General features: G+C 30.8%; 1 protein-coding gene across 1 annotated transcript in view; it reads right to left on the reverse strand.

The window, feature by feature from the left end:
- The window catches only part of LOC106673483 (tolloid-like protein 1), a 59,956-nt gene extending 39,536 nt beyond the window's left edge, over positions 1-20,420 (reverse strand). The window contains exon 1 of the mRNA XM_014405622.2: positions 20,123-20,420. Coding sequence (XP_014261108.1) covers positions 20,123-20,405 — 283 coding nt within the window. The 5' untranslated portion in view covers positions 20,406-20,420. The remainder of the gene's footprint in view (positions 1-20,122) is intronic.
- Positions 20,421-26,845: the final 6,425 nt, after the last annotated feature.

The raw sequence follows: 26,845 nt of genomic DNA on the forward strand, positions 1-26,845 counted from the left end.
ATTTAAATAGATCTACTCTATTTGCTTATGTTCTGTTTTCATCTGCGACGGGGGCATGTCGGCACGGGGCAGCGAGGTGGTAAATAACGTCTCAACAGTTTTGAACCGTGTATTCAGACGGGGCCGCATTCATTCTAAAGTTTAAGCACAAAGCTCAGGTGGTGGACTTGATGTGTGGCCTTCTCTTGTTTATAAGCATCAAGGTCCCGTACCGACATCCGGCGCACGTAAATCCTTTTCATGAACAATTTCAAAAAACTGCTTTGTGCTTTTACTCTACAACAGAAAATTAAACTAGTGAATTTTAATTAAGAAAAAACGCACGTATTAACGTCATGAAATAAATAAATTAACGTTATCATTTTTCATTCTCGTTTGATAGGAATTGTTTACTGTTCGATGTGTACACGAAATTGCAGGCCAATTAATCTATTTTCATTCTAAAGTGTTTGTTTACCATCGTCTTGCCCTTTTACAATTAATTAGTTCACATTAAATATTTTCTGAGTTACAAGAGATTAATAAAATGAAAAATCCAGATGCAAACGAGGATAAGGATTATTAAAAAATGACAAAGCTTTAGCATTAAGAACAGTGAAGAACAAGAAGGGGATTACTAAGGTCCAATGATCAACCTGATGAAAATCTGATTACTGACTTAAAAAAAGGAAGGATTTTTCTTTATACACTTCTATTGGATACATTTAAAAAACCTAGCCCTGTTTATCACCAATTATCTTTTGAATTAATTCCGTTTATCTGTAATTAATTTCATTTTGTTTACTAGGTTCAATTCAGAGGTTGTAATGCAGAAAATTATTTTTCTTCATTAATAAGTTTTGATGACCAATTGTACATTTAAATTCTAAATAATACGCAACGCTTGCAACGTACCGCAGAAAAATCAGATTTGTTTTTTAATGTATTTAACCAATTTAAAAATTCCAGAATACATTCCAGAACAGACATACACAATCTTTTATCGATTGGTTGGCCAATTGATTTATCAGGGGACGTGCTGGATAACCAAAAATAAAGAAAATTTATTAGTTATTTGTGCTTAGTTGAGTTACGTTAAGTTAAGAATGGTTAGGTTATTAAGAGTTAGGTTAGGATAAGGTTTTGTCAAACTTATTTTTCCATTACAACTACCCTTATATACAGCAAAACTGGGCGGAGAATTCCTTCATATCACATATTAAACAACTTGGGAACCAAAAATAAGGAAGATTTGTTGGTTTTCGATGGTTGGGTTATGTCAGGTCAGGAATGGTTAAGTTAGGTTAAGGTTTTTCCGATCAGGACTGACAAAACATTTCAACTCGCCCTACGGACATTCATAGGGAGAATGGGCGGATTAATCCTTCATTTCACATATAAAACAACTTGCCGAACTACGAGAAATAAGGAAATTTATTGGTTTCAGATGCTTGGTTGGTTTTGGGTCAGGTTAGGAATGGTTAGGTTATTAAGAGTTATATTAAGACAAGATTTTTCCAACTTGAACTTATTTTTCCATTTCACCTACCTTTACAGACGTACACCGCAAAAATTGGCAGGCCAATCCTTGATTTCGCATATCAAACAACTTGCTAAACTACTAGAAATCAGGAAAATTTATTGGTTTTAGATGCTTGGTTGGTTTTGGTCAGGTTAGGAATGGTTAGGTTATTAAGAGTTATATTAAGACAAGATTTTTCCAACTTGAACTTATTTTTCCATTTCACCTACCTTTACAGACATACACCGCAAAAATTGGCGGGCCAATCCTTGATTTCGCATATCACACAACTTGCTAAACAACCAGAAATGAGAAAAATTTATTGGTTTCAAATGGTTGGTTGGTTTTCGTCAGGTTAGGTCGGGGAGGGTTATGATATAGTAAGGTTTTTTTCAATAAGGACTGATTCTGCCATGTCAATAGGCCAGACATACACAGCGAAAATGGACGGACCTTCATTAATGCAAGCATCTTCCTGAACAACCAGAAATAAAGATTTAAGTTAAGTACGATATTCTAAAACGGCGCTGATTCCAATCAGAGCTGATCCGGAACTTTAACTTGGGTAACTAGATATCATCAATAAACAAATCAATATAAGACGTTCATCAAGTAGCAGAACAACCGGAAATGTTTCAAAAATATAGAAACTTCCTCGACTTCCTCTAGAAAGATTAAAACGCGAGTATATCTCTTCCTCACGGGTGTTTCAGAATGAAGCCTTGGGTGTTCGGAATTATCGCAGATTGTTATACAATGAGAGCTGATAATTTCTAACCCAGAACCGTCAAGGCTTCACAATTTGTATTATCATAATTACGCCCTTAAATCAAGTCATGAGTGTACAGTCTGATTACATTAATTAATGAAATGTCAGAATTTTATTGGAGCGAAAGAAGAGATATTTAACAACATATTTTAACTTTGATTTTACGCTTGAATAATAAAAAAATTCTGCTGATTTATATTTAATACTGACGGTTGTGAATTTGATGATCTATCAAGAGTCAAACCAATCATAAAAACAGTTTATTTTAACGTAAAATTAATGATAAGGCAAACAGGTGAAAAAACTCGGCTGGGTAATAAAACCGTGCAATAAGAACAATCGTCTGGAATTGATACAAAATCCAAAAAGCATGAGGTCATTATTATTAACGGACAGTTTCCAACCTTCCTCACAACGGACGTACAGGAAACGTTTCTGCCTAACAATATTATTTTCCAGATCCGACACCGTCTTTCATACATATTTAAGTACATTCTCTCGTTTTAAGCTTGCTTAAATTTCATCCCTTTTCATTTTACATCGCTTGACGACCTGCTCTGAAATGGCCCAATTTCGGTAAAAGCAGCGAACTGTCAGTTTTCACGAGAACACATACCACTGAAAACAGAAGTGGAAAAAATCGACGAAATTAAAGAAAATTTTTAAAAAAACATTAGATTCATTAATGTTAATGTTAATAGGAAAAAAATTGATTTTTGTCAATATTTAAATGTTAAAGATTATACTCATATAGTTGATCTGATAATCAAACTTCACAATTATCATTTTTCCAATTAAGCAATAAAACACCTCAATAGAAATATTTTCCTACTCCACAGTTCTATGTGATTAAAAGCATCAAAGCAGAGTGGAAGTAATTAAAAAAAAGAAAAAATGACAAGAGTAAGAAAGTAATAAGCGAGATTGCCCGCCTATGGCACAGTAGAGTTCTGAAAGAAGCAGCAAAAATGTGTAAAAGGAGGATCAGGAGAGCACGGCTCAACGACGACAGGTGGACTAAGCTTTTCAAAAGCTTTATAAAAAGTGAAAAAAGCTTTTAAAAAAATACAAGCATAAAAGCAAAAATGCTAAATTCCTGACTTTCCGTTATTTTATTAACTAATGAAAAGAATAATATATTTTTATGTATAGGCATCTGGTCATGTGGAAATTCCAAAGGGATTTTCTCATAGTAGTGTTGATTTTTTTTATCCCTCAGGAAGAGGACTTATCGTGAGGATAACGGATTGCAACCCCCCTGCCGCAACGTAAACACCAACCCTCTTGCCGATTCTTTGACGAAGGCCCTTGTTTCGAAAACCTCTGTCCTGATTGCTGGTAAACGAAAGCCAGATAAATATAACGGAAATTTAAACTTGTTCTTGTTAACAAAGGTTTCCCTAAAGGATTTGTTGTAAGACTAACAAAAACACTAAAACAATAGTGATAAATTAACTAATGTTTGATAACATGATACGTATTCACGACCCAAAGGCGTATATTTCATAACATGGAAAGTAGATTTTTTTTAATATACTCAAAACAAAGATGATTTACCAGATAGAATCAAAAAGAAAACAAATTACTTTTCACGCTTTTGTTCATTTCCTGTTATATGTATGGAAAAAATTACTACGACCATAAAACCTAAAAAATACTGGAAATACAGCATAATACTAACAGTCATTGTAAGAAATAAAATGAGAGAATTTAAATATTAACATATCAAATTGAACTTTTTCAAATTTAACTTGATCGGTTTTAAGATCAAATTGAACTTTTTTTAATCAAATTGATCTTTTTCAAATTTAACGAACTGTTTTTATTATCAAATTGAACATTTTTTAAAAATCAACGAACGTTTCGTTAATAAACAGGAATTTTATTAAAATTAAATTCAGAAAGGTCGCATATTAACTTCACTGCGAAGCATGTGCGGCTTACTTCCCAAAGTCTAAGTATCAAATTCAGTTTTTGCTCAAAAGAGTGAGAAGAGAAATGATTTTATGGAACAAATTATTACGATCATAAAACCTAAAAATACAGGAAATATAGCATAATACTAACAATCATTGCAGGAAATAAACCGAGAGAATTTAAGTATTAACATATCAAANAACTTGATCGGTTTTTAATATCAAATTGAACTTTTTTAAAATAAATTGAAAATTTTCAAATTGAAGTTTTTAATATCAAATTGAACATTTTTAAAAAATCTAATTGAACATTTCGTTGATAAGCTGGAAAAAATTTCAAATTAAATTTAGTTTTTTAAAAATCAAATTTAACTCGATCGGTTGTTAATAGCACTTGTACGTTTTGCAAATCAAACTGCACTATTAAAATTAAATTAACTTAATTAAATTAACCTTCTTCGAGATCAAATTAAATTTTTTTGTCAAATCAAATTGAACCTGTTTTAGATTAAATTGATCTTCGTCCAAAGTAATGTACTTTTTTAAGCCAAATGGAACTGTTCAAATTAAATTAACTAAATTAAATTAAACCCTTTTCTAGATCAAATTGAGCTTTTTCCAAATTAATTTGTACTTTTTTCAAATCAATTTGATCATTTGCAAAACAAATTAAACGTTTTTAGAAAAAAATTGAGCTTTCTCCAAATTAACTTGTACTTTTTTCAAACAAACTGCACTGTTAAAATTAAATTAACCTTTTTCTATATCAAATTGAGTTTTTTCCAAATCAACTTGTACTTTTTTCAAATCAACTTGAAATTTTTCAAAACAAATTGAACATTTTTTTAGATAAAATTGAGCTTCCACCAAAGTGACTTTTTGCAAACCAAACGAAACCGTTAAAATTAAATTAATTTTTTGAATTTACCCTTTTCTTGATCAAATTGAGTTTTTTCAAATCAACTTGAACATTTTCAAACCAAATTCAACACGTTTAGAAAAAAAATTGAGCTTTCTCCAAGTTAACTTGTACTTTTTGTTTTCAAACCAAACTAAATTGTTAAAATTAAAAACTGAAATGAAAATTTTCATCAAATATTAAAACTATCTGTACGTTATGATGCGATTTTACATATTTTTAATCTTTGATCAATTTAAAGGTAACAATAATTAATTATGAACTAGAGTAAAGATTATATCCGTTCAAATGTAATATTTGTTTATATATATTTTTGTCACAATTACCTAATTTTTCTCCGGTTAAAGATTTTCAATCTGAATGAGAAAAACGTTAAATTGAATTAAATTGAAACTGAGAAAACGTTGAATCCGGTTTGAAATTGAAGTGTACATGAAAAAATTTCATCACAGCCCAAGTCAATTAACTAGATAAATAGTGGTTAAAACAATTCAATTGTTTATGTAAGCTATTTAGCTGCTCTAGACGCAATAGCTTCTTTAAATAATTATGGATCCACTAACGGCAAAGAATTTTAATCTCGTTTTAATGCCAAACAGGGAAATGAAGGGGCAGAGAGTATAAAACGTAATGAGCGCTATCGCATCTATAGAGATAAACGGTTAGATTTACCTAATTAACTTTGCCATAATCGTTTCGGGGTTAGCCTCTTAAAATCTCAGGCCTTCTTAACGGCTTGAGGAAAAAAATCATCAGTGTAGATTTCAGCGGGGGTGAGAATAAATTTTCAATTTTTTTCTTAACTAGCGCCCCTTTTTTGTAATTATGCCGAGGTCTTTGTTTTTAATTTCCTGATTATTTCAATTTCAACGCGAGGAAGGGAGGTGATGATACGATTGCTGGGAAATTTTTGTTAAAACATCTGAAATATAATTTTTCATTTTATGTGGAAAAAGCTCAATTTATTTAGAAATTACGATTTGATTTTGTAAGTACAATTAGGTTTGAGAAAGTTCAGTTTAGTTTGAAAAAATGCAAGTCGATTTGTAAAAACCTCAATTTTATCAAGAACAAGTTCAATTAGATTTTTTTTAAATTAAATTTGGTTTGAAAATAAATCAGTTTGGTTAGAAAAAGTAAAAGTTGTTTTGTAAAAACCTCAATTTTATCAAGAAAAAGTTCAATTAACTTTTTAAAAAAAATTTGGTTTGAAAACAAAGCAGTTTGGATTGAAAAAGTACAAACTGGTTAGTAAAAACCTCAACTTTATCAAGAAAAAATTCAATTAGATTTTTTTTTAAAAATCAATTTGGTTTGAAAATAAATCTGTTGGGTTTGAAAAAGTACAAATTGATCTGAAAAAAATCTCATTTTTTATCAAGAAACAGATTAATTGCTTATAAAAAATCAATTTGGTATGAAAAAAGTTAAATATGATTTGAAAAACGTACATGTTGATTAATAGAAAGTTAAATTTGATTTTTAGAAAAAATTCAAGTAGATTTGTAAAAAGCTCAATTTTATTTAGAAATGATCAATTTGATTGCTTTAGTTCAATTTGGTTCTGCGAAAAATTTAATTTGATTTTCTAACAGAAAGAGTTTATTTGGAGAAAGCTCAATTTTTTTTTTTTAAAGTTTAATTTAACATTTTGAAATGTTTAGTTTGAAAAAGTACAAATTATTACGAAAAAACTCAATTTTATCTAGAAAAAATTCAAGCTTTAAAAAAATACAAGGTTATTTGAGAAAAGTCGATTCGGAAAAAATTCAATTTGGATTTTAAAAAAAGGTTAATTTGATTTTGAAAAAAAAACAGCAGATTTCGTGAAAGCTCAAGTTGATATAGAAAAAATTAAATCAGGTTTGCAAAAAGTACACACCAATTTGTAGAAAATTCAGTTTGATTTGGAAAAAAACTCCATTTGATCTAGAAAAAATCAACTTGCTTTGAAAAAATACAATTTTATGTGAGAAAAATTCAACTTAATTTGGAAAAACTTCAATTTTTTCTATAAAATCTACAATTTGATTTTTTTTTTTTTAGTTCAATTAGGTTTAACGAAGTAAAAGTTGGTTTGGACAAAGATTAATTGAATCTGGAAAAACTTCAATTTGCTTTAAAAAAAGTACATGTGTATTTGAAAAAAGTTCAAGTTGATTCGGGAAAGATTCATTATGATAAAAAAAAGTTCATTTTGATTTTGAAAATTTTATTAATAAGTTTTCGGGTCAGTTCGATTCGGAAAAGGTTCAATTTAAGGGGGGTTTTTTTAATTCAATTTGGTTTGATAAAAGTAAAAGTGGATTTGGAAAAAGTTCAACGATCTAGAAAAACTTGAACTTGTTTTGAAAAGAGTACAAGTTTATTTGAGAAAATTTCAGTTTTATTAGGAAAATGTTCAATTTGATTTTCTTAAGGCATGTAAAATTGGAATACGCTCAATTTGGTCTAGAAAAACTTGAACTTTTTTTTAAAAAAGTACGTCCATTTGAGAAAATTTCAGTTTTATTTGGAAAATGTTCAATTTGATTTTCTTGGAATAAGCTCAATTTGGTCTAGAAAAACGTTCTTTGAAAAAAGAACAGTTTATTTGAAAAAAGTTCAAGTTGATTCGAGACAGATGTAATATAGTTAAAAGAGTACATTTTAATTTTGAAAATTTTATTAATTAATTTTGGATGAGGCTCAGTTCGATTCGGAAGATTCAATTTAAGTTGTTTTTTTATTCAATTTGGTTTGACAAAAGTTAAAGTTGATTTGGAAAAGGCCCAATTTGGCCTAGAAAAACTTCTACTTGATTTAAAAAAAGACAAGTTCATTTGAGAAAATTTCAGTTTTATTTGGAAAATGATTATATTGATTTTTTTAAAGCCATGAGAATTGGAAAAAGCTCAATTTTATCTAGAAATGTTTTAAATTTAATTGTTAAAAAGATTCAGTTTAGTTAGAAAAAACTACATGTTGATTTGGAAATCATATTAAGCTGATGAATAGAAAAAATAAAATCTTAATTGAATATATAAAATATCTTTGTGTGATTTAAACACGGCGATGTTAGATTATGGTGTTAGTTGTTTATAATTTTCGGTTTAACAAACCAAACTTGCGAAATAGAACCAAGCTTTACATGGAAAATAATGACGAGCAGTATTAATTCTGCTGCGTTAGTAACATTTTCTGAACAAGAGAGAAAGAATTCATATTTTAAAATTCACCTATGTTATTTTTTTGACTCCGTCGATCATCGATTGTTAGTAAAAAAACTAAAACAACAAAAGTTGGAACAGTCTATAGTAATCCATTGCCTATCGTCTCTGGCGTCCCTCAAGGAACGGTTTTAGGTCTCCAGTTTTTTCTTTTATATATTAATGATCTTTTAAAATTGAAAATATCCGGTAAAGTTTTTCGTTATGCTGATGAGACGTGCTTGATTTTTTACTTGATAATAATAAAATATAATAATAAATATAATAAAAGGATAATTGATAATTTGATTATATCTATTAACAATGATCTCATACTTGTTGAAACATGGTTATCTTCTAACTGTTTACTTTTAAACAATGATAAATTCAGTGTATTAAGAAAGATCCTAAATTTAAAATTGTTAAAATCGGTTTATTATGTCTTAGTTCAGTCTATAATTTGCTATGTTTTGTTTCATGGGATGGAACCAGTAATTTTTATTTAAATCTATTAATCATAACTCAAAATTCTCTTTTGAGAACTATTCTTTCTAAACGTTTCACCAATAAATTGTCACCATTCCGTTAGAACTGAATGCAACTAGGGTACCATATGCAAATACAGCGAAGTACTTGGGTATGACCTTGGATGCCCAACTCAAGTGGAAAGAGCATGTTAAGAAAAAATGTAAGAACTCAAAATCAATTTCGGAAAATGTCTTCGGTCGATATTCAGAATTGGATACAGACAGCAAGGTGCTCCTTTACCAGCAAGTTCTAAAGCCTGGACTTATGGTATGCAGTTTTGGGGCTGTACCAACAAAACTAATGTGAAGATAATACAGACATTTCAAAACAATATGTTACGAAGCATTGTGAATGCACCATGGTACATTCGCAACGATGATCTATATCGTGACCTCCGGGTGGAAACTGTTGGTGCAATCGAACGCTATGCTGTGGATCATGAGCAAAGGCTACATCGGCATCAAAATCAGCAAGCTCTCCAGTTGTTGGACTGAAGACTGAAGAGGACGAAGCCCTTAGACTTGGTGCTAGTTCAGTGTTTTTATCACTTGTATTCATTATGGGGAAAAATGCAGTGAGATTTGTTTCTCTTGGACTGTGGAAGTTAATTAGTGAATTATTTAATTAGATTAATTAGATTAATTAGAACTCCTTAATGTGCATTATGTATTAAAGTGAAGTAACCAGAAGGATATGTACTCAGTTTTATCGTCCAATAATAAATAAATTTAAAAAATTCTTTCTACACCTTTTAGATTTAATACCAATCAACTATATGATATTTTTCACGTTCTAAAATTTAAACAATTGTTTTTAAAATGTTATTAATGTATGTTTTTAAAAATAACCTTTTTGCTGAAACAAACAATAATTATCAAACAAGACAAAATGTAGTGACTAATATTTTTATATCCAAAGTAAACACTAATTTTTATTTATTAAATTATTATATTTAGTGGTCTATTGACCGGATTACTTCTTTAAATTAATTAATATTTTTATGTAAGGTTTTTGGTTGAAATGAAAAGGCTTGTGCTTGGAACCACTTGAGCTATCGTGACAAGTGGTTAGAGAAGCGGCGTATTGAGCCGAAGGTCGTGGGTTCGAATCCCGCTCGTGGCACTGGCTTGTTCATTTCAACCAAAAACCTTACATAAAAATATTAATTAATTGAAAGAACTAATTTTTACTTTAATTATTATTAGTTTTCTTAAATGTTATTTTTTGGTTTCTTTACAATCATAAAATTAATTTTGACAATTTTAATTATCATTGATTTCAAAAAATTTATTAGTGTAAAAAAATTTTGCACTTTCTTTGTGGTATATTTAGCATTATGTGGCAATTATTGTATTCTTTAATTTTTATTTTATATTTATTTGAATATATTGCATTTTATTTTTTTCTCTCTTCGTTTTTGTTTTTTTCATTTATTTGGTCTTATACACCTAAGTTCTTTTGATTTAATTTTTAGCAATTTTGTTCACTGACATAACTCCTGCCAATTGCTACAAGCACTGCTTTTAGGTGACAGGCGAAAATGTGCAGATTGGTTAGATGACTTACTTTTAGTTATGGTTTTATTATTTTATCCTTCATTGTTTTCACCATTTATGTTTTATCTTACGTATTACTGTACTTTTCGCAAATAAAATTATTATTATTAATCCATTTACGTTTTAGCGGTCAATTGACTAAGTTACTACTTTCAATTAATTATTCTTATGTAAGGTCTTGGTTGAGATAAAAAAGTAAGTGTCACGAGCGGGATTCGAACGCACGACCTTCGGCTAGATACGCCTTGTCGATCCTCTCGGACACCAACTCTCCATCTCAACCTACAACCGTTCGAATTTTCCCTCTTTTTGCCATTTTCAAATGTCGTTTAATCAGGATTCGATTCTCAGCGACTTATGAAGTGGCCACGGAGATCTGTTTAGTGAAGTGATACTTCTTTTACTTATTAAATATTAATCCATTTACGTTTTAGTGGTCAATTGACCATGTTACTACTTTCAATTAATTATTCTTATGTAAAGTCTTGGATGAGATAAAAAGCTCAAGTGGTACCGTAGCGGCGTATTTAGCCGAAGGTCGTGGGTTCGAATCCCGCTCGGGACACTGTCTTTTTATCTCAACCAAGACCTTACATAAAAAGAATAATTAATTTAAGAAATACTCCGAAGCACAAATGTCTATTGTTATTATTATTTTTATTTTTATTAATGGTATTAGTTTTGTTTTTGTTCTAACTAGTACATGTTGGATTCTTGAAATTCTAATAAGTAGAGGTGCTTTTCAGGTGCCGAGTGTTAAGAATGTGTTTTAAAATAAGGTCGAAGGCAAACATTGCGCTGTTGACTCAGATTCTCATTAGCCAGCTAATCCTGTCCGTTTTTCCCCCTTTTGATAATGAATTTTTTAATTAATTGCCTTAAATCCGCATTAAAATCTTGCGGGATTCACGTCGGTGAATGTGGGATTATACTAAAGCGTTTCCAACTCGAAGGTCGGAAGGGGGAGAAAAAAGACGGAAGCTGCAGGGGAAAGGACAACGTGAAATCCTCCCCGAGAGATTGCCACACCGGGGTACACAAAAGGGTAAACTTGTAGCAGAGGGAGAAACTAATGAGCCTCTTGACTAGAGCTCGGCTAATTGACGGCTCGAATCGTCGGTTTGCCCTTATAACATGAACCGTTTTCACTACTGAAGAAGTGTACAGATCGGATTTTTGAAACTATTCTGTTGTACCAACTGGCAAAAATATTCCTGACTAAAAAGACCTGCTTTAAAAAAAACATTAATAAATCCTTCATCAAATATTAACCCTTTCATGCTTCTTTCATAACTTACATTACTAGTTTTTTATTTTTATAAATTGTAACGAGAATGTTCGAAGAAAAAAATCGTGATTGTCCTACAACCGTTTGAAAAAAGTTCGTGCTTTTAGTTTGATGCAACTATGCAACATGTTTTGTTCTATGACCTTGTTTCACATGTCATAGATAAAAAATAACCAACTTTTGCTTCGAACCGGTGGCCCAAGAAAGTTTGAGTTTTAAGCTCAACATCAAGATTGAACAGTAATTAGTTAAAAAATAAAAAGAGCTATTAATTAGAAATAAAGAAATATTACAACAAGAAAAGCCTAAAAATGTATTTACCTTAATTACCGCTCGTGCCATTGACTTTTTTATCTCAACTGAAAACCTTAATTAATTGTAATATATTGATCAAGCGGACCACGAAACTAGTGAATTGAATAAGTTTAAAATTAAGTATCACTTCACTAAAGCTCTCCGTGGCCATTTCATTTGTCGCCGAGAATCAAATTGATTACACGACATTTGAGAAATGGCAAAAAGGAGGGCAAATTCAAAAGGTGGGGTTGACGTGGGAAGTTAGTGTCCGAGTGGATCGAGGTCACGATAGCTCAAGTGGTAGAGCAGCGGCAAATCTAGCCGAAGATCGTGGGTTCGAATCCCGCTCGTGCCATTGACTTTTTTATCTCAACTAAAAACCTTAATTAATTGTAATATATTAATTGGTCAAACGGACCACGAAATTAGTGAATTTAAAAATAAATGTTTAAAATAATATAATCACAAATTATAATAACTAAAAAAGATTGAACTTGGCTTAAAATAGATACTAAATTTCATAAATATAATATTCGTGTTTATTACGTAAAATTGAATGCATTTTATTTATACGATCTTTTTTATGTATACTATTTCTAACTATTGAATTTAATAAAAAACAAATGTTATCGTATCAATTAAAACCAATTGATACTTGTAGTGAAACCTCGGAGAAAACATCCGCACCTAATGTCGTGAGAATAATTGTAAAAAAAGACATTATTGTCCTAAATTTGCATACATAAAAAATATAAGTTCTGTTGTTCTCTCACTCTCTCTCTCTCTCTCTCTCTCTCTCTCTCTCTCTCTCTCACACACTCACTCCCTCCTTCTATCTCTCTCATTCAATATTTTTATTTATTTGAATCATTCACAACTTTTTTTTTTGTTCCTTTCAATCTTTTTTCCTATACAACTCTTTTTCACCCCTTCCCACTTTCTCCCTTGCACCCTCTCTCACTCTCTCTCTTTCTTTCACTCACTCCCTCCTTCTATCTCTCTCATTCAATATTTTTATATATTTGAAACATTCACAACTTTTTTTTGTTTTGTCCCTTTCAATCTTTTTGCCTATACAACTCTTTTTCTCCCGTTCCCACTTTCTCCCTTGCACCCTCTCTCTCTCCTCTCTCTCTCCTCTCTCCCCCTCTCTCTCTCTCTCTCTCTCTCTCTCTCTCTCTCTCTATCTATCTCTCTCTCTCTCTCTCTCTCTCTCTCTCTCTCTCTCTCTCGCTTTTTCTTAGTCTCTCATTTCATCACATCTTTCGTTCGCGTGAAGAGGTAGAAAATCCCAAAAGATCTAACTTTGTGCGGTTAAATAAGCGATGAATCAATCATTCGTTCACTTTATTTTGCTTGACCCGTTTTTTTTCTCTATATGTTTCTTTCCCATACCTTTTCTGATTTCCATTCTTCCTCTTTCACTCATTCTCTCTCACAAAATAACGCTAATACACCTAAAAATATTTTCTACATTACTAAAAATCCAAAAACCAAAATAAGCGCCTCAAATTTTGCCATTTCACTCTTTTTATTAATAACTTTCTCAAATTTCGACAAAATCTATCTTATTAATTTGTACGAGAAAATTTATAATTTAAGTTCCGCCCAAAGGACTACTCGATCATTCAATGATAATAAAGCATTGTTGAAAAGCAAAAGAAATATACAATTTTCCCTTCTAGTGGTTCAATATCGTAGTATTAATTATATAAAAATGAAATATGCATATTTTTATAGGACGTATTTGTTACGATTTCCATATTTGATATAATCATCTTTTATTTTCCTTCTTAAGGGGTGAAAAGAAAATATGATTTTTATGATTTTTTTTTTCTAATGAAATCGTTCTGTTCTTCCAGTTGCGATATAATGAATGTTTTTCATCCGAACTCATCATTGTCCCTCTTTCAGATTTTTAATCTAGCCTCATTTAAATCGGGTGCCGAATCGGATGATTGTAATCAGACGGAGCCCTAATGATGTCAAAGAAAGGGTTTCGCAAGATTCTTGGAATTACGACGTCCCTCCAGTCACCGTCGGCCGTCTCGGCAAGCGTCGAAGGATTGCCCAACGGAAAAGGAGTCCCATTGTTATGGCATCCGTCGATCCTCGTCCTCTTTCTCGCCCTTTCCACCAGGTCCCGTCTGGCTTTATCAGGACGGGTGATGATTTTCTGACATTTTTATCATCATCGGGACGACCCGTTGTAAACGGCAGGAAGCCCATCCGGAGAGAAGATTTCGAAACGAGGCTCGGAATGAACCATGGTACGCCGACGTTTGGTTTTTGGATATGAACAGAAAATTAAACCAAGCCAAATATCAATGAATACACTCGAGTGAAATAACTTCGTTTCAGCTTTTCCTAATTAATTAATTCATTTATAGTTTATTACATTCATGAAATATATGTCGAAATTTTCATTAATTTCCACGTAGCATTCCTTCCCAATATTAATTATTCAGCCTGCTTTGGGTTTATTGAACAGAAGCATAAATTTAAAATTAAAATAACAAAACTGTTCCCTCTCCGCCTAAGGGTGTTCTCTATACATTTTACACGACAGAATGATTATTTTAAATTTACTAATTATTTTTTTAATTTAAGACAGCGTTTAAAGTATGAGGTCTTACTGTGGAGAGTCGCTGGTCGTTTCTTTTTTCCCCTGTTTGAAAGAGAATTTATTAAATATTAATTCTTTTTTTCCCCTACGATGATATTTTTAAAAAAGGTATTTCATTTAATAAGTAAAATATTCTCTTAAAATCGACTTTTTTCTGACATGAAATTTTAAATCATCCGGTTTCTTTAATGTACGCAAAGCGAAAATTTTTTATCTGCATCATTTTTATCTAAAAATACCGTAAACATAGTAAAAAAACTGATAATGTTCAATGTATAAGTGCAATAGTTGCATGTTATCGTTTTTCTTAGTAAATTTGATAGATTTTTTTATCGCCAATATTTTTGCATTTTCGATGGAACTTTCCCTATCTGATTTTTCTAACGTTCCTCCAAAAGTCTCATTTTAAAAAAATTTCTATTTAAAAGGCAATTTACATTCAACATCAGACTGTCCTAATGAGGATCTCTTTAAGTCCTTCTAAGGCTCAAATGGTAAATCTTAGGAATTTATTTTTCTAGTTTTGTCTGATAGTTAAAGCATTTATTTTCAGCTTGAGATATAATCTCTTATACATATAATAAAAGGCAGAAGACGTAGCGAACTCTTGTTTTAATAACTACAGTTTGCCTCCTCAAAAGTTTACTTACGATAAGATCCTTTCAGTAGGCTTCACTAAGCCCACGGTTAAGTTTGCTTGACGTAGTGCAAGACTATGAAAGATATGACACTTGATTTTTAAACCAAACCAGCCTTGATCAATTACTACATAAAGAATTCCATTTTGAGGACTCGGGGCTCTTCCGAAAAAAAATTAGAAAATGATCGGAATTGAATTCAGAGTCGTTGAGGCTACACTGGTCCTTCTTGAGTCTCCCTGCTTATATCCCTGAGGCCTCTCCACGTCACGATCAATAAAACATTTTGCGAAGGATAGCATTATGAAAACCACAGTTTATTTATAAATGTGATAGTTCAATTAAAATTCCTGAAAAAAAACTAATTTCTTCCCAAGGACTTTTTTACTAGGCTTAATTGGAAATAATATATGTACAGAGAGAGAAAAGCGAGACTTGGCGGACCCTGATCCACTCAATCTCCTAACACTATGAAATCTGCAAGGAAATTAAATTTGTGTAAGATTTTTCCATAAAAGTTAATAAATATCGATGCCAAATTTTATTTATGAAAAACCCTTGCATAAAATAATAGGTAAATTAAAATCCATGGTTGTGATTTTTGAATAAAAAGTACGTTTTATTCTAGGAATTTTGTTACTAGGCAAAACTAGAAACAATATTTGTACCAATAGGCCCTCAATCTCCCAATACTAATCGTTAGCGGTTTGCCTTAAAAAGGAAGAAATGTAGAGCGTATTATTGCCACTCCGTGCTTATATCCCTGATGCACCTCTGCCTCACGGTGGTGTTTCACAAAAACTAAACATTTTTTAAATGGTGTACTATGAAAACTACTAGGATATGAATTTATTTATGAAAAATAATAATTAAACAAATCCATTAATATATTTTTTTCTTTCCAAAAGGTAGACTGGGAAACAACATTTATTTTCTTGTCGAGCTTTCCTGGCCTCATCCCCAATCTACCTTTTGGAAAGAAAAAAATATATTTAAACTGAGAAGGCTGATCAATCACCAAAGAAAATATTAAATCCATTAATATAATATTGATGGACATTTTTATATTAATTTTGAATAAAAACTGATATTTTGCACTAGAAAATTTGTTATTTGGCCATATGTACAAAGAGGAACAAGCGAGACTTGACGAACCCTGCCACAAAACAAACAGAAACGTCGACTCTAATGCCTATCCCTGCTTATGATGCATCTCCACTGTCACTATGAAAACCACATGGATGTGAAATATGGATAAGATTTTTGATTAAAATTCAGAAAAATATCGTGAAAAATGTTTATTTATTCTTATGATTTTAGTTGGCCCTAATTAACCAACGTAATGATTTAAATTGATTTATAATTTATATATAAAGTTGTATATGAAAAATTAGTACCATTTTGTGGGATTCGCGTCCCTCGTGACAGTAATTTTGCATCTCATCCACACTTTACATAACAATATTAAATCAATTTAAATGACTTTTCAAAAAGAAATGTTCTTTTGCACAAGGACTTAATAGGTTTCATTAGAAACAATCAAGAGATACAAGCGAGAATTAGCGAGCCTCTCCTTGCTTATAACCCTGACGCATTTCCCCACGGTGTTTCACGTCCAATGAAACATTTTTCGAAAAGACGGCACTGTGGAAACTACATATATGAAATTTGGATTAGGTTTTTTATGTAAGTTAAAAAATATCCTTGCTAAATTTTATTTTTAAATATAATATTTGCTCAATTAAAATTAATAGACATTTTACACTGACTTGAATAAAACTGAACCATTGCACAATGATTTTTTCTCAAGGTTTAAGGAAAGCTGGAACTATGAACAAAGAGGGAAAAGCGAGATTTGGCGGACCCTACGACTCTCAATACTATCATATCGTTGGCCTTTTCCCGCAAAATAGAAAGAAATGCCGTGGCTTTGCCACTCCCTGCTTATAACCCTGATACATCTCACCTCGTATTGGTGTTTAATGACAAAAGAAACATTTTTTTTATTAATGCCCGCACTATGAAAACTAAAAGGGTGTCAAACTGGTAATTGAATATCAAGATTTTTTTTTTTTGGGGGGGGTAATATTTATATAATTTTTGCTTTGAATCCCTAGGGTCCTATTTGTTGTTTCCAAATTTATTGGATAGCTTGTATTTTTGTAAACTAAAAATCATCGAATTTTTTCTATTGATTTGTGAATAAATCTGATTTCGTATACAAGAGCATTTGTCTGTAGACTGAATTAGAAATTACATATTTACAAAATGTAACAAGCGATACTGGACGGACCCTCGTTCTCTCCATTAATAAAAAAAAAATCTGTTGTACAATAAAATCTGCTCGAAGATTTTTCCATGTAAACCTCATCGCCGGTCCGATTCCGTTTCGTATACACAACGCTAATTTTAAAGCTTTATGTTTTATGCGTTTCAAATCGTAAAGCATCCGGAGTGCATAAACCGCACATTTTTAACGAGGGCATAACGATGAGCAAGTCTAAAAATAAACAACGCTGTAAGTCGTTAACGCTAGCTAAAAAAAAATTATTGCAAAATTGTGTTAAACAATTTAAATAATACAAAAATACAACAAAGTTAGGCTTTACATTTCTCGAAAATGGATTTTATCTTACATTTTGGGCTGCCAAATAATAACAGAGAGTATGAAAGCAAAATACGTAACCTAAGAGTATAAAAATAACAGATATTAACAAGGTGAACATACTCCACTCACGTTTGGTCATGAAAATATCGTTAAAATTATTTTAACCTCTATAAGTTCACTTTTACTATTGGATATAAAGTATGCAAATGCCGTGGATTTTTTATTTTATTTTTTATTCAAGCGATAATTTATTTAAACTGTATTTTAAGTTACTATATTCTTTATTACCTTCTAAAGAAAATGACCAGACTAGCAGTTTTCATAATGCCACTTTCATAATGTTAGGAGATTGAGCGGCGCAGGGTCCGCCAAGCCTCGTTTTTCTCTCTCTCTGAACATATATTATTTCCAATTAAGCCTAGTAAAAAAGTCCTTGTGAAGAAATCAGTTTTTTTTCGTGGATTTTAATTGAACTATCACACTTTTAGATAAATTGTGCCGAAAATATTGTGGTTTTCATAATGCTATCCTTTCGCAAAATGTTTTATTGATCGTCAAACACTATCGTGAAGCTGAGAGGCCTCAGGGATATAAGCAGGGAGACTCAAGAAGGACCAAGGTAGCCTCAACGACCCTAAATTCAATTCCGATCATTTTCAAAAAAAAAATTCTTTTTTTTCCGGAAGAGCTCCGAGTCCGCAAAATGGAATTTTGTAAGTAGTAATTGATCAAGGCTGGTTTGATTTAAAAATCAAATGTCTTATCTTTCACACCCTTACACTATGTCATAACAAACAACCGTGGGCTTAATGAAAAAGAAAAAAAAATACGTTATGAACTAAAAAATCAAGTTGTTTCTGAATATCGACGATTGTAAGAAGAAATTAAGTCCAATCAAGTTGGGGCTTACTAAAAAAATTACAAGGAAAGGTGAGATCATCAAGACCCGAATATGTAATTATTTAGACAGAAACGATTCCACATGACTAAAGTTTCTATGACACTGAACTTCATACGAAAATTTTGGGGAATTGCTTCTTAAGGCTAAAGATAGGCCAAACGCGTGCTACACTCGTACACCTGCTTATAAAGAGCAGAGCAGGTGCCCGTTATGCCGAGAAATGGGATGACTTTGGAAAAAGATTTAGATTTGTGAGATTTCCTCCTGCGGTCTGAGGAGTGATAAACCTATTTTTGATAGTTACCTAGCATCTTGGCCTGCCTATCCTCGCTAAATTATTAACTGTTGATCAATGTGAACAAAATTTGAGTTATGTTTGGAAAGATATCACAGAAGAATTTCATGAATTCTGAGTTTGAACTTTTGCTCAGGGTGTAGGATGCTTTCTTATTTTCATCGTCCAACCTTATCCAGAAGGGAAAACGTCCAAAATACAACCTCGAATGATGCCTTTATGAGATCGGATCGCTTTCAGAGCCTTGGCCGAATCCGTATTATAAAGCTGATTGGATCAGAAAGCGCGCTCATTGAGGCCGTTGAATAGAATGTAAGAAGCAACAGGCTGGATGGAAATCCTTATCATTCTTCACATGGTTCCAGTTTACAAAACAACCCTTCCCGGCGATAAATCAACTCCTATAGGGACTTATCGAAAGGGGCTGTTTTCGATAAAAAAAATCCAATGCATTTTTTTTTTTTTTTTTTTTTTTTTTTTTTTTTTTTTTTTTTTTTTTTTTTTTTTTTTGGTTGGGTATGGTGAAAAATTTGCAAACAAAAACAATCCTCGATTCGGCCCGGACGGCCGTTAAACAATAGCCCTTGTTACATAGCCCTTGTTACCTAATGAATATTTTATTTGCATAACGGAATAACTTTATTTCAATTTGACCGAGGTTTAATCATTTTTTTATGAGGGGGTGAGGAGATTTTAGAGCGAGAGTGAAAAAAAGTTGCACTTTTCCATCAGGATTGGGCCGGTTCACTTATGAAGTTTGAAACTATGTGAGTTTCCCACATCCATCAAATTTGTCGTTAAAAAATTTCATTTTTTTATTATAATAAACTAATTTGAACTATTTTCACATAGAAGACTGGAAATTTGATTTTTATATCGATACTTTCTGTGTATTTTCTTGACATTACAATTTTTTTTAAAATATGCAGCATGAAAAAAAGAACTGCAAAGTTATTTCTAACTTTTAAAATCTACTCTTTTGAATGATGAAGAAAAAAAATCATTCAGTTTCTAATACCCAGCCACCTACCTAATTATAGCGTGTATTTATTATAATATAAAATAATTTGAATTTTTAAAAAAATCACTTACCGGCTTTGCAAGGGTTCATGTCGATGTCCATCGATATCCTATTCGGAAAGACTTTGGACACGAGCTGCTCCTTCGTCAACTTGGTGCCGGAGGCGTACGAGACGAGAAGTAGAACGGCCGTCACTAAGTTCATCATCGTGATCGAGTCCGTACAGCAGAGATGCCCGAACAGACTGACACTGAACGCCGGTGTTCCGAGGGGGTTGGGGGAGTTATCTGCTGCCTCCTGGAGGGGGATGACAATGGTTGTATAGCTAGCCAGCAGGCTGCGTCCAAGCATCATCCCTCTGGCGTCTTCTGATTTTCTTCCGAACCGATTGATTCCTTTCAGTTTTAACTTAACACTGACCACTATTTACGATGTTTTATATATTTGTTTTGTCTTGATTGGTTGTAGATCTAAAATCGTTATCAGGCAATTTTACCTCACTGCCTTCTTACCCTTGATTCACCCTCTCCTAAGATCTTACATTTTTTTTAATATGTTCATGACAGCACTAATTATAATAAATAACTATAGCAGCTATTTTGGTAGGATTTAATGAAACTTTTTTGGTGATACTAGTTCAAAAATAAAAAATTACTCTTGTCCAAGCATTTTTACCAATAGACCACTAGAAGCCGAGAAATCAAAATTTTTTAACTACCTACTTTAATTATTTTCATACGGGTTACTGCCTTTATGATGCATGAATTAGTAATTATTTATTAAATAGCAGGATTGTTTTAAATGAGATTTGATGTATAACAAGTTACAAAAATGAAAAAGCATTTACAGTAAAGTAGGTCGAAAAACTTATTTTTTGTAAAGAACAATTCAGATTCGCTCTCTTAAAAATCTTTAATACTAATTTTTATAGGAATAAAAAATCATAAATTAATCCTATGACTACTGCCAAGTGATGTTATACAGCAAGTTATCATCAATACATACAGTTCGGTCGATTTTTCTTAGGGTCTATGGTCTTTCTTATATACAGGAATAATGAAAGAAAATGCCTAATTTACACAAAGTTACAAAGTTTATGCTAAAAGTGATTTATAATTTTTTTTAATAATTAAAATCTGGCCTCTGGATATCTTTGATGATTTTTGAAATTTCTCTTCGCTTAACAAATCTGTAAATATAACGATGAATAATTTTTTTATTCAGTTTCAGTTTCATTCATTCAGGCGATGTCCATAAAGCATCCAAATTTAGCAAATTTACATTTTCTTCATTTCCTGTAAGTCAGCCTTAGCCAAATAATTTATTAATGATTACACTTTTTTAACACTTGTGCAAAGCGTTTATATTTTTGGCTCTTTGTATGTGTATATAAATATTTATATTTTTCAACCTTTAAAAAAAAATTTCTTTATATACCGTTTCTTCTAAAATATATATGACTATTTTGCATCTTTATATAAAATTTTGTAGTTTTTAAAATAATATTTAAAAAGCAAAGGTTTACTTGCCAACAGGCCAAAATTGAAGAAGATATCTTTTTTAAAGTACAGTTATTGCTGTATTTATACTATTTTTGTAATATGAATTTTTAAATTTATTTTAAATTTTTATAATTTTTATGATTCATTAAGGAAGATTTTCAGAAGTCTTAATATTATTTTAAGAATTTGCGAAAAAATTTAAATGACTATTTTATATTATTTATGTATTTTCGGCCAAGGTAGAAGAATGTTATCTCATTTTTTAAATTATATTAAGTGATTTTTTTATTTAGAAATCTAACTGTGTTGTATTTAAACTATTTTTTTATAACATGCATTTTTAAACTTATTTTGGATTTTTTATCATCTTTATTTTACATTAAGGAAGATTTTTAGAAGTCTGAATAATATTTTAAGATTATTCTGAGATCGTGAGATGCGGTCTGGTGTGACGTAGGTTTTAGAAAAACATATTCTTTATCGTGCGAACGTTTCGATCTTTGTTGAGATCATCTTCAGGGCACAAAGTGGTTGTTTTCCGTGTAGATGTGCCATTCTTGTGTGTCGTGTTGAGAGTGCCAGTGAGATATAAACACCACACAATATTTTAAGAATTTGCGACAAAATTTAAATTATTACATTTACTTTTTTTTATTTACGCATTTTTGGCCAAGGTGGAAGAATGTTACCTAGTGTTTTTTGAAATGCGTAATTATGTTAAGCGATTTTTTTATTTATGAATCTAACTGTTTGCTGTATTTATACTAGTTTTTATAATAGGCATTTTTAAACTTATTTTAGAATTTTGATCATCTTTATTTTACGTTACGGACGATTTTCGGAAGTCTTAATATTATTTTAAGAATATGCGACAAAATTTAAATTATTTTATTTTATTTTTTATGCATTCTCGGTCAAGATAGACGAATGATATCTATTTTTTTTTTTTTTTTAATGCGCAATTATTTTAAGCGATTTTTTTTTAATTTACGAACCTAACTTTTTGCTGTATTTATACTATTTTTTGTAATAAGCATTTTTAAATTTATTTTAGATTTTTTATAATCATTATTTTACATTAAGTAAGATTTTTAGAAGTCTTAATATTATTTTAAGAATATGCGACAAAATTTAAATTATTATATTTACTTTTTTTATTTACGCATTTTTGGCTAAGGTGGAAGAATGTTACCTAGTGTTTTTTTTAATGTGCAATTATGTTAAGCGATTTTTTTAATTTAGGAATCTGTTTGCTTTATTTATACAATTTTTTATAATAAGCATTTTTAAACTTACTTTAGATTTTTTATAATCTTTATTTTACATTAAGGAAGATTTTTAGAAGTCTTAATATTATTTTAACAATTTGCTACAAAATTTAAATTATTTTATTTACGCATTTTCGGCCAAGGTGGAAGAATGTTAATTTTTTTTTTTTTTAATGTGCAGTTATGTTAAGCGATTTTTTTTTAATTTAGGAATGCAACGGTTCGCTATATTTATGCTATTTTTTATAATAAGCATTTTTAAACTTATTTTAATTTAGTGTAGATTTTTTATAATTTTTACTCTACTTTAAGGAAGTTTTAAAATTAAAACTTATTTGTGTGGTGATTTTATAAACATAAAACAGCAAAATCTCACTGGCACTCTCAACACAACACGCAAGAATGGCACAATTACACAGAAGACAAACATTTTGAGTGAATAGAAATACTTTGATTGAATATAAAAAATAAAAATATATTTTGCATTGTATAAATTCATTTTTCCACATCTTAAATGTATTTGTTAAATGTAAACAATGTTTGTAAATCCCAGGCCCTGAAGATGATCTCAATAAAGATCGAAACGTTGGCACGATAAAGAAAATGTTTTTCTGAAACCTATATCACACCAGACCGCATCTCACGATTTCTGAATAATTAAAACTTATTGTTAAAATTTTTTAAAAATTTTTAGTTTTTTAGCAGGTTTTCATATAGTTCTTCTAGTGTGACATTTTTTAATAAATAAGGTTTGTCATTTTTACGAGAGTTGATGTGCGAGGGCGTTGATAAATAGTCTGGTTAATGACAAGTATTATAATTGTATAGAATAGTGAAGAAGTGAAGGGAGAGAAACGTGCACTGGTTCTCTTTTGAGGAGAGTGAAATGTATTTTTTTGTTGTGAAAATTGGAGTATTTTGTCTGTTTTCCCGTCTCCTGGTCTGTTTTCTGACTTACAGTTTGACGCAAGGATGGACATCATCACAAGTATAATTAAACTAAATCACTGGCGTGGAAGTTTCGGACAATCAGTCATGTGAAACAATTCAACGTCACGACTCGATAATCATATTGATCCGTATCGTTGAATGTGAATATACGTTTTCTTCCTTGACAAATCATCATCAATGATGCTGTACAATACAAATTAAATACGAAACTTTTACGCAACGAATTAGTGGTCATAGATGTTTTATTTGTAAAATCTTACATTTCGCTCGTTTCTTTAAACAATCGTTTCAAAATTATTCTTAAAAAGCATAAAAATTCAAAAATTAAACACTATTTCTACACATTCTTATGAATAGCCAATTAAACTTTAAGAAAACCTTGCAATAAAGACTGAAAATTAACTACCAATTTATTGTACAAATAACGTGGGAAGCTCACGTCAGAAAATCGGGAAAATCTTTAATGATCCACTCCAAATTACCGCAGAATGTAGTGTAAAAGGGAATTGTGTAAGACAGCTTCTTTATCGGCTACTCTCGTGTTTAATGGGGATTTGATGAACGGGAGCCACTTGAGTAAAAACTCCTTGAAGGGAATTTACATTTGTCATTATCATCGTGATGATTTCCTTTGCTTTATTTACAAAATCTATCTATTCAAACAAAAGTTACAGCCATAGTTTATACAGTATGCATACAAATTGATACATTAATTCATTTAAGGCACTGTAAATTAGAAATTTAAAAAAAAATATCAAGCAAATCAATGGTCGTTTTAAATTGTGCCAGTAATTTTGGGTAAATTTTTGAAAATATATTTAATATAATAATTCCCGCCAGATCAATTTGGTGCACTTTTGTGCGTTTTTTGTGATGATTTTATAGTTTTAATTTTTTATTGGTAGTTGCTGGATATGATANTATATAGATATATATTTATTTATTTATTTATTTATTTATAAAGCAAGAAGAATCTTCTTAAAATGAAATTATAAGAACAGCTAGAGCTTCGGAAAATTTATAAGGGATTCAGAAAAGAAATAATATGTTGAGACTCATCATTTTTGGCATAAAACGTGGCAGGACAACCAGCTTTTTAAAAACTGAATACTCACTTTTTGAACGCAAAATTTAATTTTACTAATTTATATAAGATTATTAGTGTGAGTCATCATGAGTGAGCTTGACGGTTTTATAGACTGTGGACGAATTTTTCTAATTATTTATTAATACTTCGACCTTAAATTTTAACATATCTTTATTCTAGAAAATATTATTGAGAATTTATTTTTATATGAAAACGGCATACTATCCCGAATCGTTTTGTTTCAGCTGGCGACCCAGTTTATTATTATTATTTCTTTCTTTTTTATAATTTTAGTCTACTTACAAATTTGAAAACAAAGATTGCCACAATTTTTCCGTCTTGATGGCCTTGCGTAACTATCATCGGCCATGACTAATTAATTTTCCTTTTGAGTAAATCCAACGATTCGGCAGCCCTGGAAAGGATTACGAGAGAAGTGCAATTAAATATGAAATACAATTTGAAGGAATTGAAAGTCGTTGCGTTAAGGGACAAAAGTACCGAGGGAACAATCATAAAATACAACCAGATTTTTGATAACGATCCTATTCGAAATGTCTAAACTAATAAAATATTTGACATTATTAAAAAATAGTAATAAATATGCTTCGTTACTACAACAATAAAAGAAATTAAAAAAGAAAACTTATAATTTCTCAAAACAACATTGTTTTTTGATAAAGCGAGAATAGGTGGGCCCAGACATAAAAGCAAATCTACCCAAATTGAAAATTTGTTATGACAAGAGAAATTTGTAAAATTACAGTTTATCAAAAAAAATCAAGAGTCCGTATTTTTATTATAAGAACAGGTGACCAAAAAATGTAAACAAACACAGACTCAAATTTATGGATAAATGAAAATACCACCCTTCGCCAAAAATCACCAATTCTTTCTAAATTCCATAAACGTTTAATAACACCGTGGTGATGCCCATTGCATCAAACTGGAAATCAGAAAACAGATCAGGAGCCAAGAAAACAGACAAAATACTCCAATTTTCACAAATAAAAAAAACTAGTGAAATTTAAGACTTTACAAATGAAAAATGTATGATCACTAATTCGTGCACAGTTGCGTAAAACGTTTCGTGTTTAATTTGTGTTATTCATCATCAGGGATGACGATTGTCAAGGAAGAAAACGTATATTTACATCCAACCATACGGATCATTATGATAATCGAGTCGTGACGTTGAATTGATTCACATGAATGACTAAACAAAACTTACACGCCAATTTTTTTATAGTTTAATGATACTTGCAATGATGTCCATTCTTGCATCAAACTGGAAGACAGAAAACGTATCAGGAGATGGGAAAACACAGACAAAATATTCCAATTTTCACAAATTAAAAAGAAAATTCACTCTCCTCAAAAGGGATCCAGTGCACGTTTCTCTCCCTTCACAATTACATTGCTTATCATTTCATGCAATGAAAAGAAATTCATGCAAAAAATTATCAACCTTATTTGTTTTCAAATTTACACTGGAAGAACTGTATGAAAACCTGCAAATATAAACATTACGTCAAGTTATAAGAGCAAAAAAGTATAAACGCATAAGCAGTAAAAAAGGTTTAATCATTCATAAATTCATCATTTGGCCAAAAAAGGCTTAAAGAAAATGTAAATTTTGTAAATTTGGATGTTTTATGAACAAAAAAGCAATTTCCTAAAGTCCAAAGTATCTCTAACAAACCAAATGATTAACAAAAATGGCAAAAAGGAGGGAAAATTCAAATGGTGCAGGTTGAGATGGGAAGTTGGTGTCCGAGTGGATCGAGGTCACGATAGCTCAAGTGGTAGAGAAGCGGCGTATCAACCCGAATATCTTGGGTTCGAATCCCGCTCGTGCCATTGACTTTTTTATCTCAACTAAAAACCTTAATTAACTGTAATATATTAATTGGTCAAGCGGACCACGAAATTAGTGAATTTAATTTTATATATGATTTGATTTCATACGACACTGCATATTATTTT

This window comes from Cimex lectularius, unplaced genomic scaffold (assembly GCF_000648675.2).
Source record: "Cimex lectularius strain Harlan isolate CLEC.00 unplaced genomic scaffold, Clec_2.1 scaffold86, whole genome shotgun sequence".
In the NCBI taxonomy this organism is placed as follows: domain Eukaryota; kingdom Metazoa; phylum Arthropoda; class Insecta; order Hemiptera; family Cimicidae; genus Cimex; species Cimex lectularius.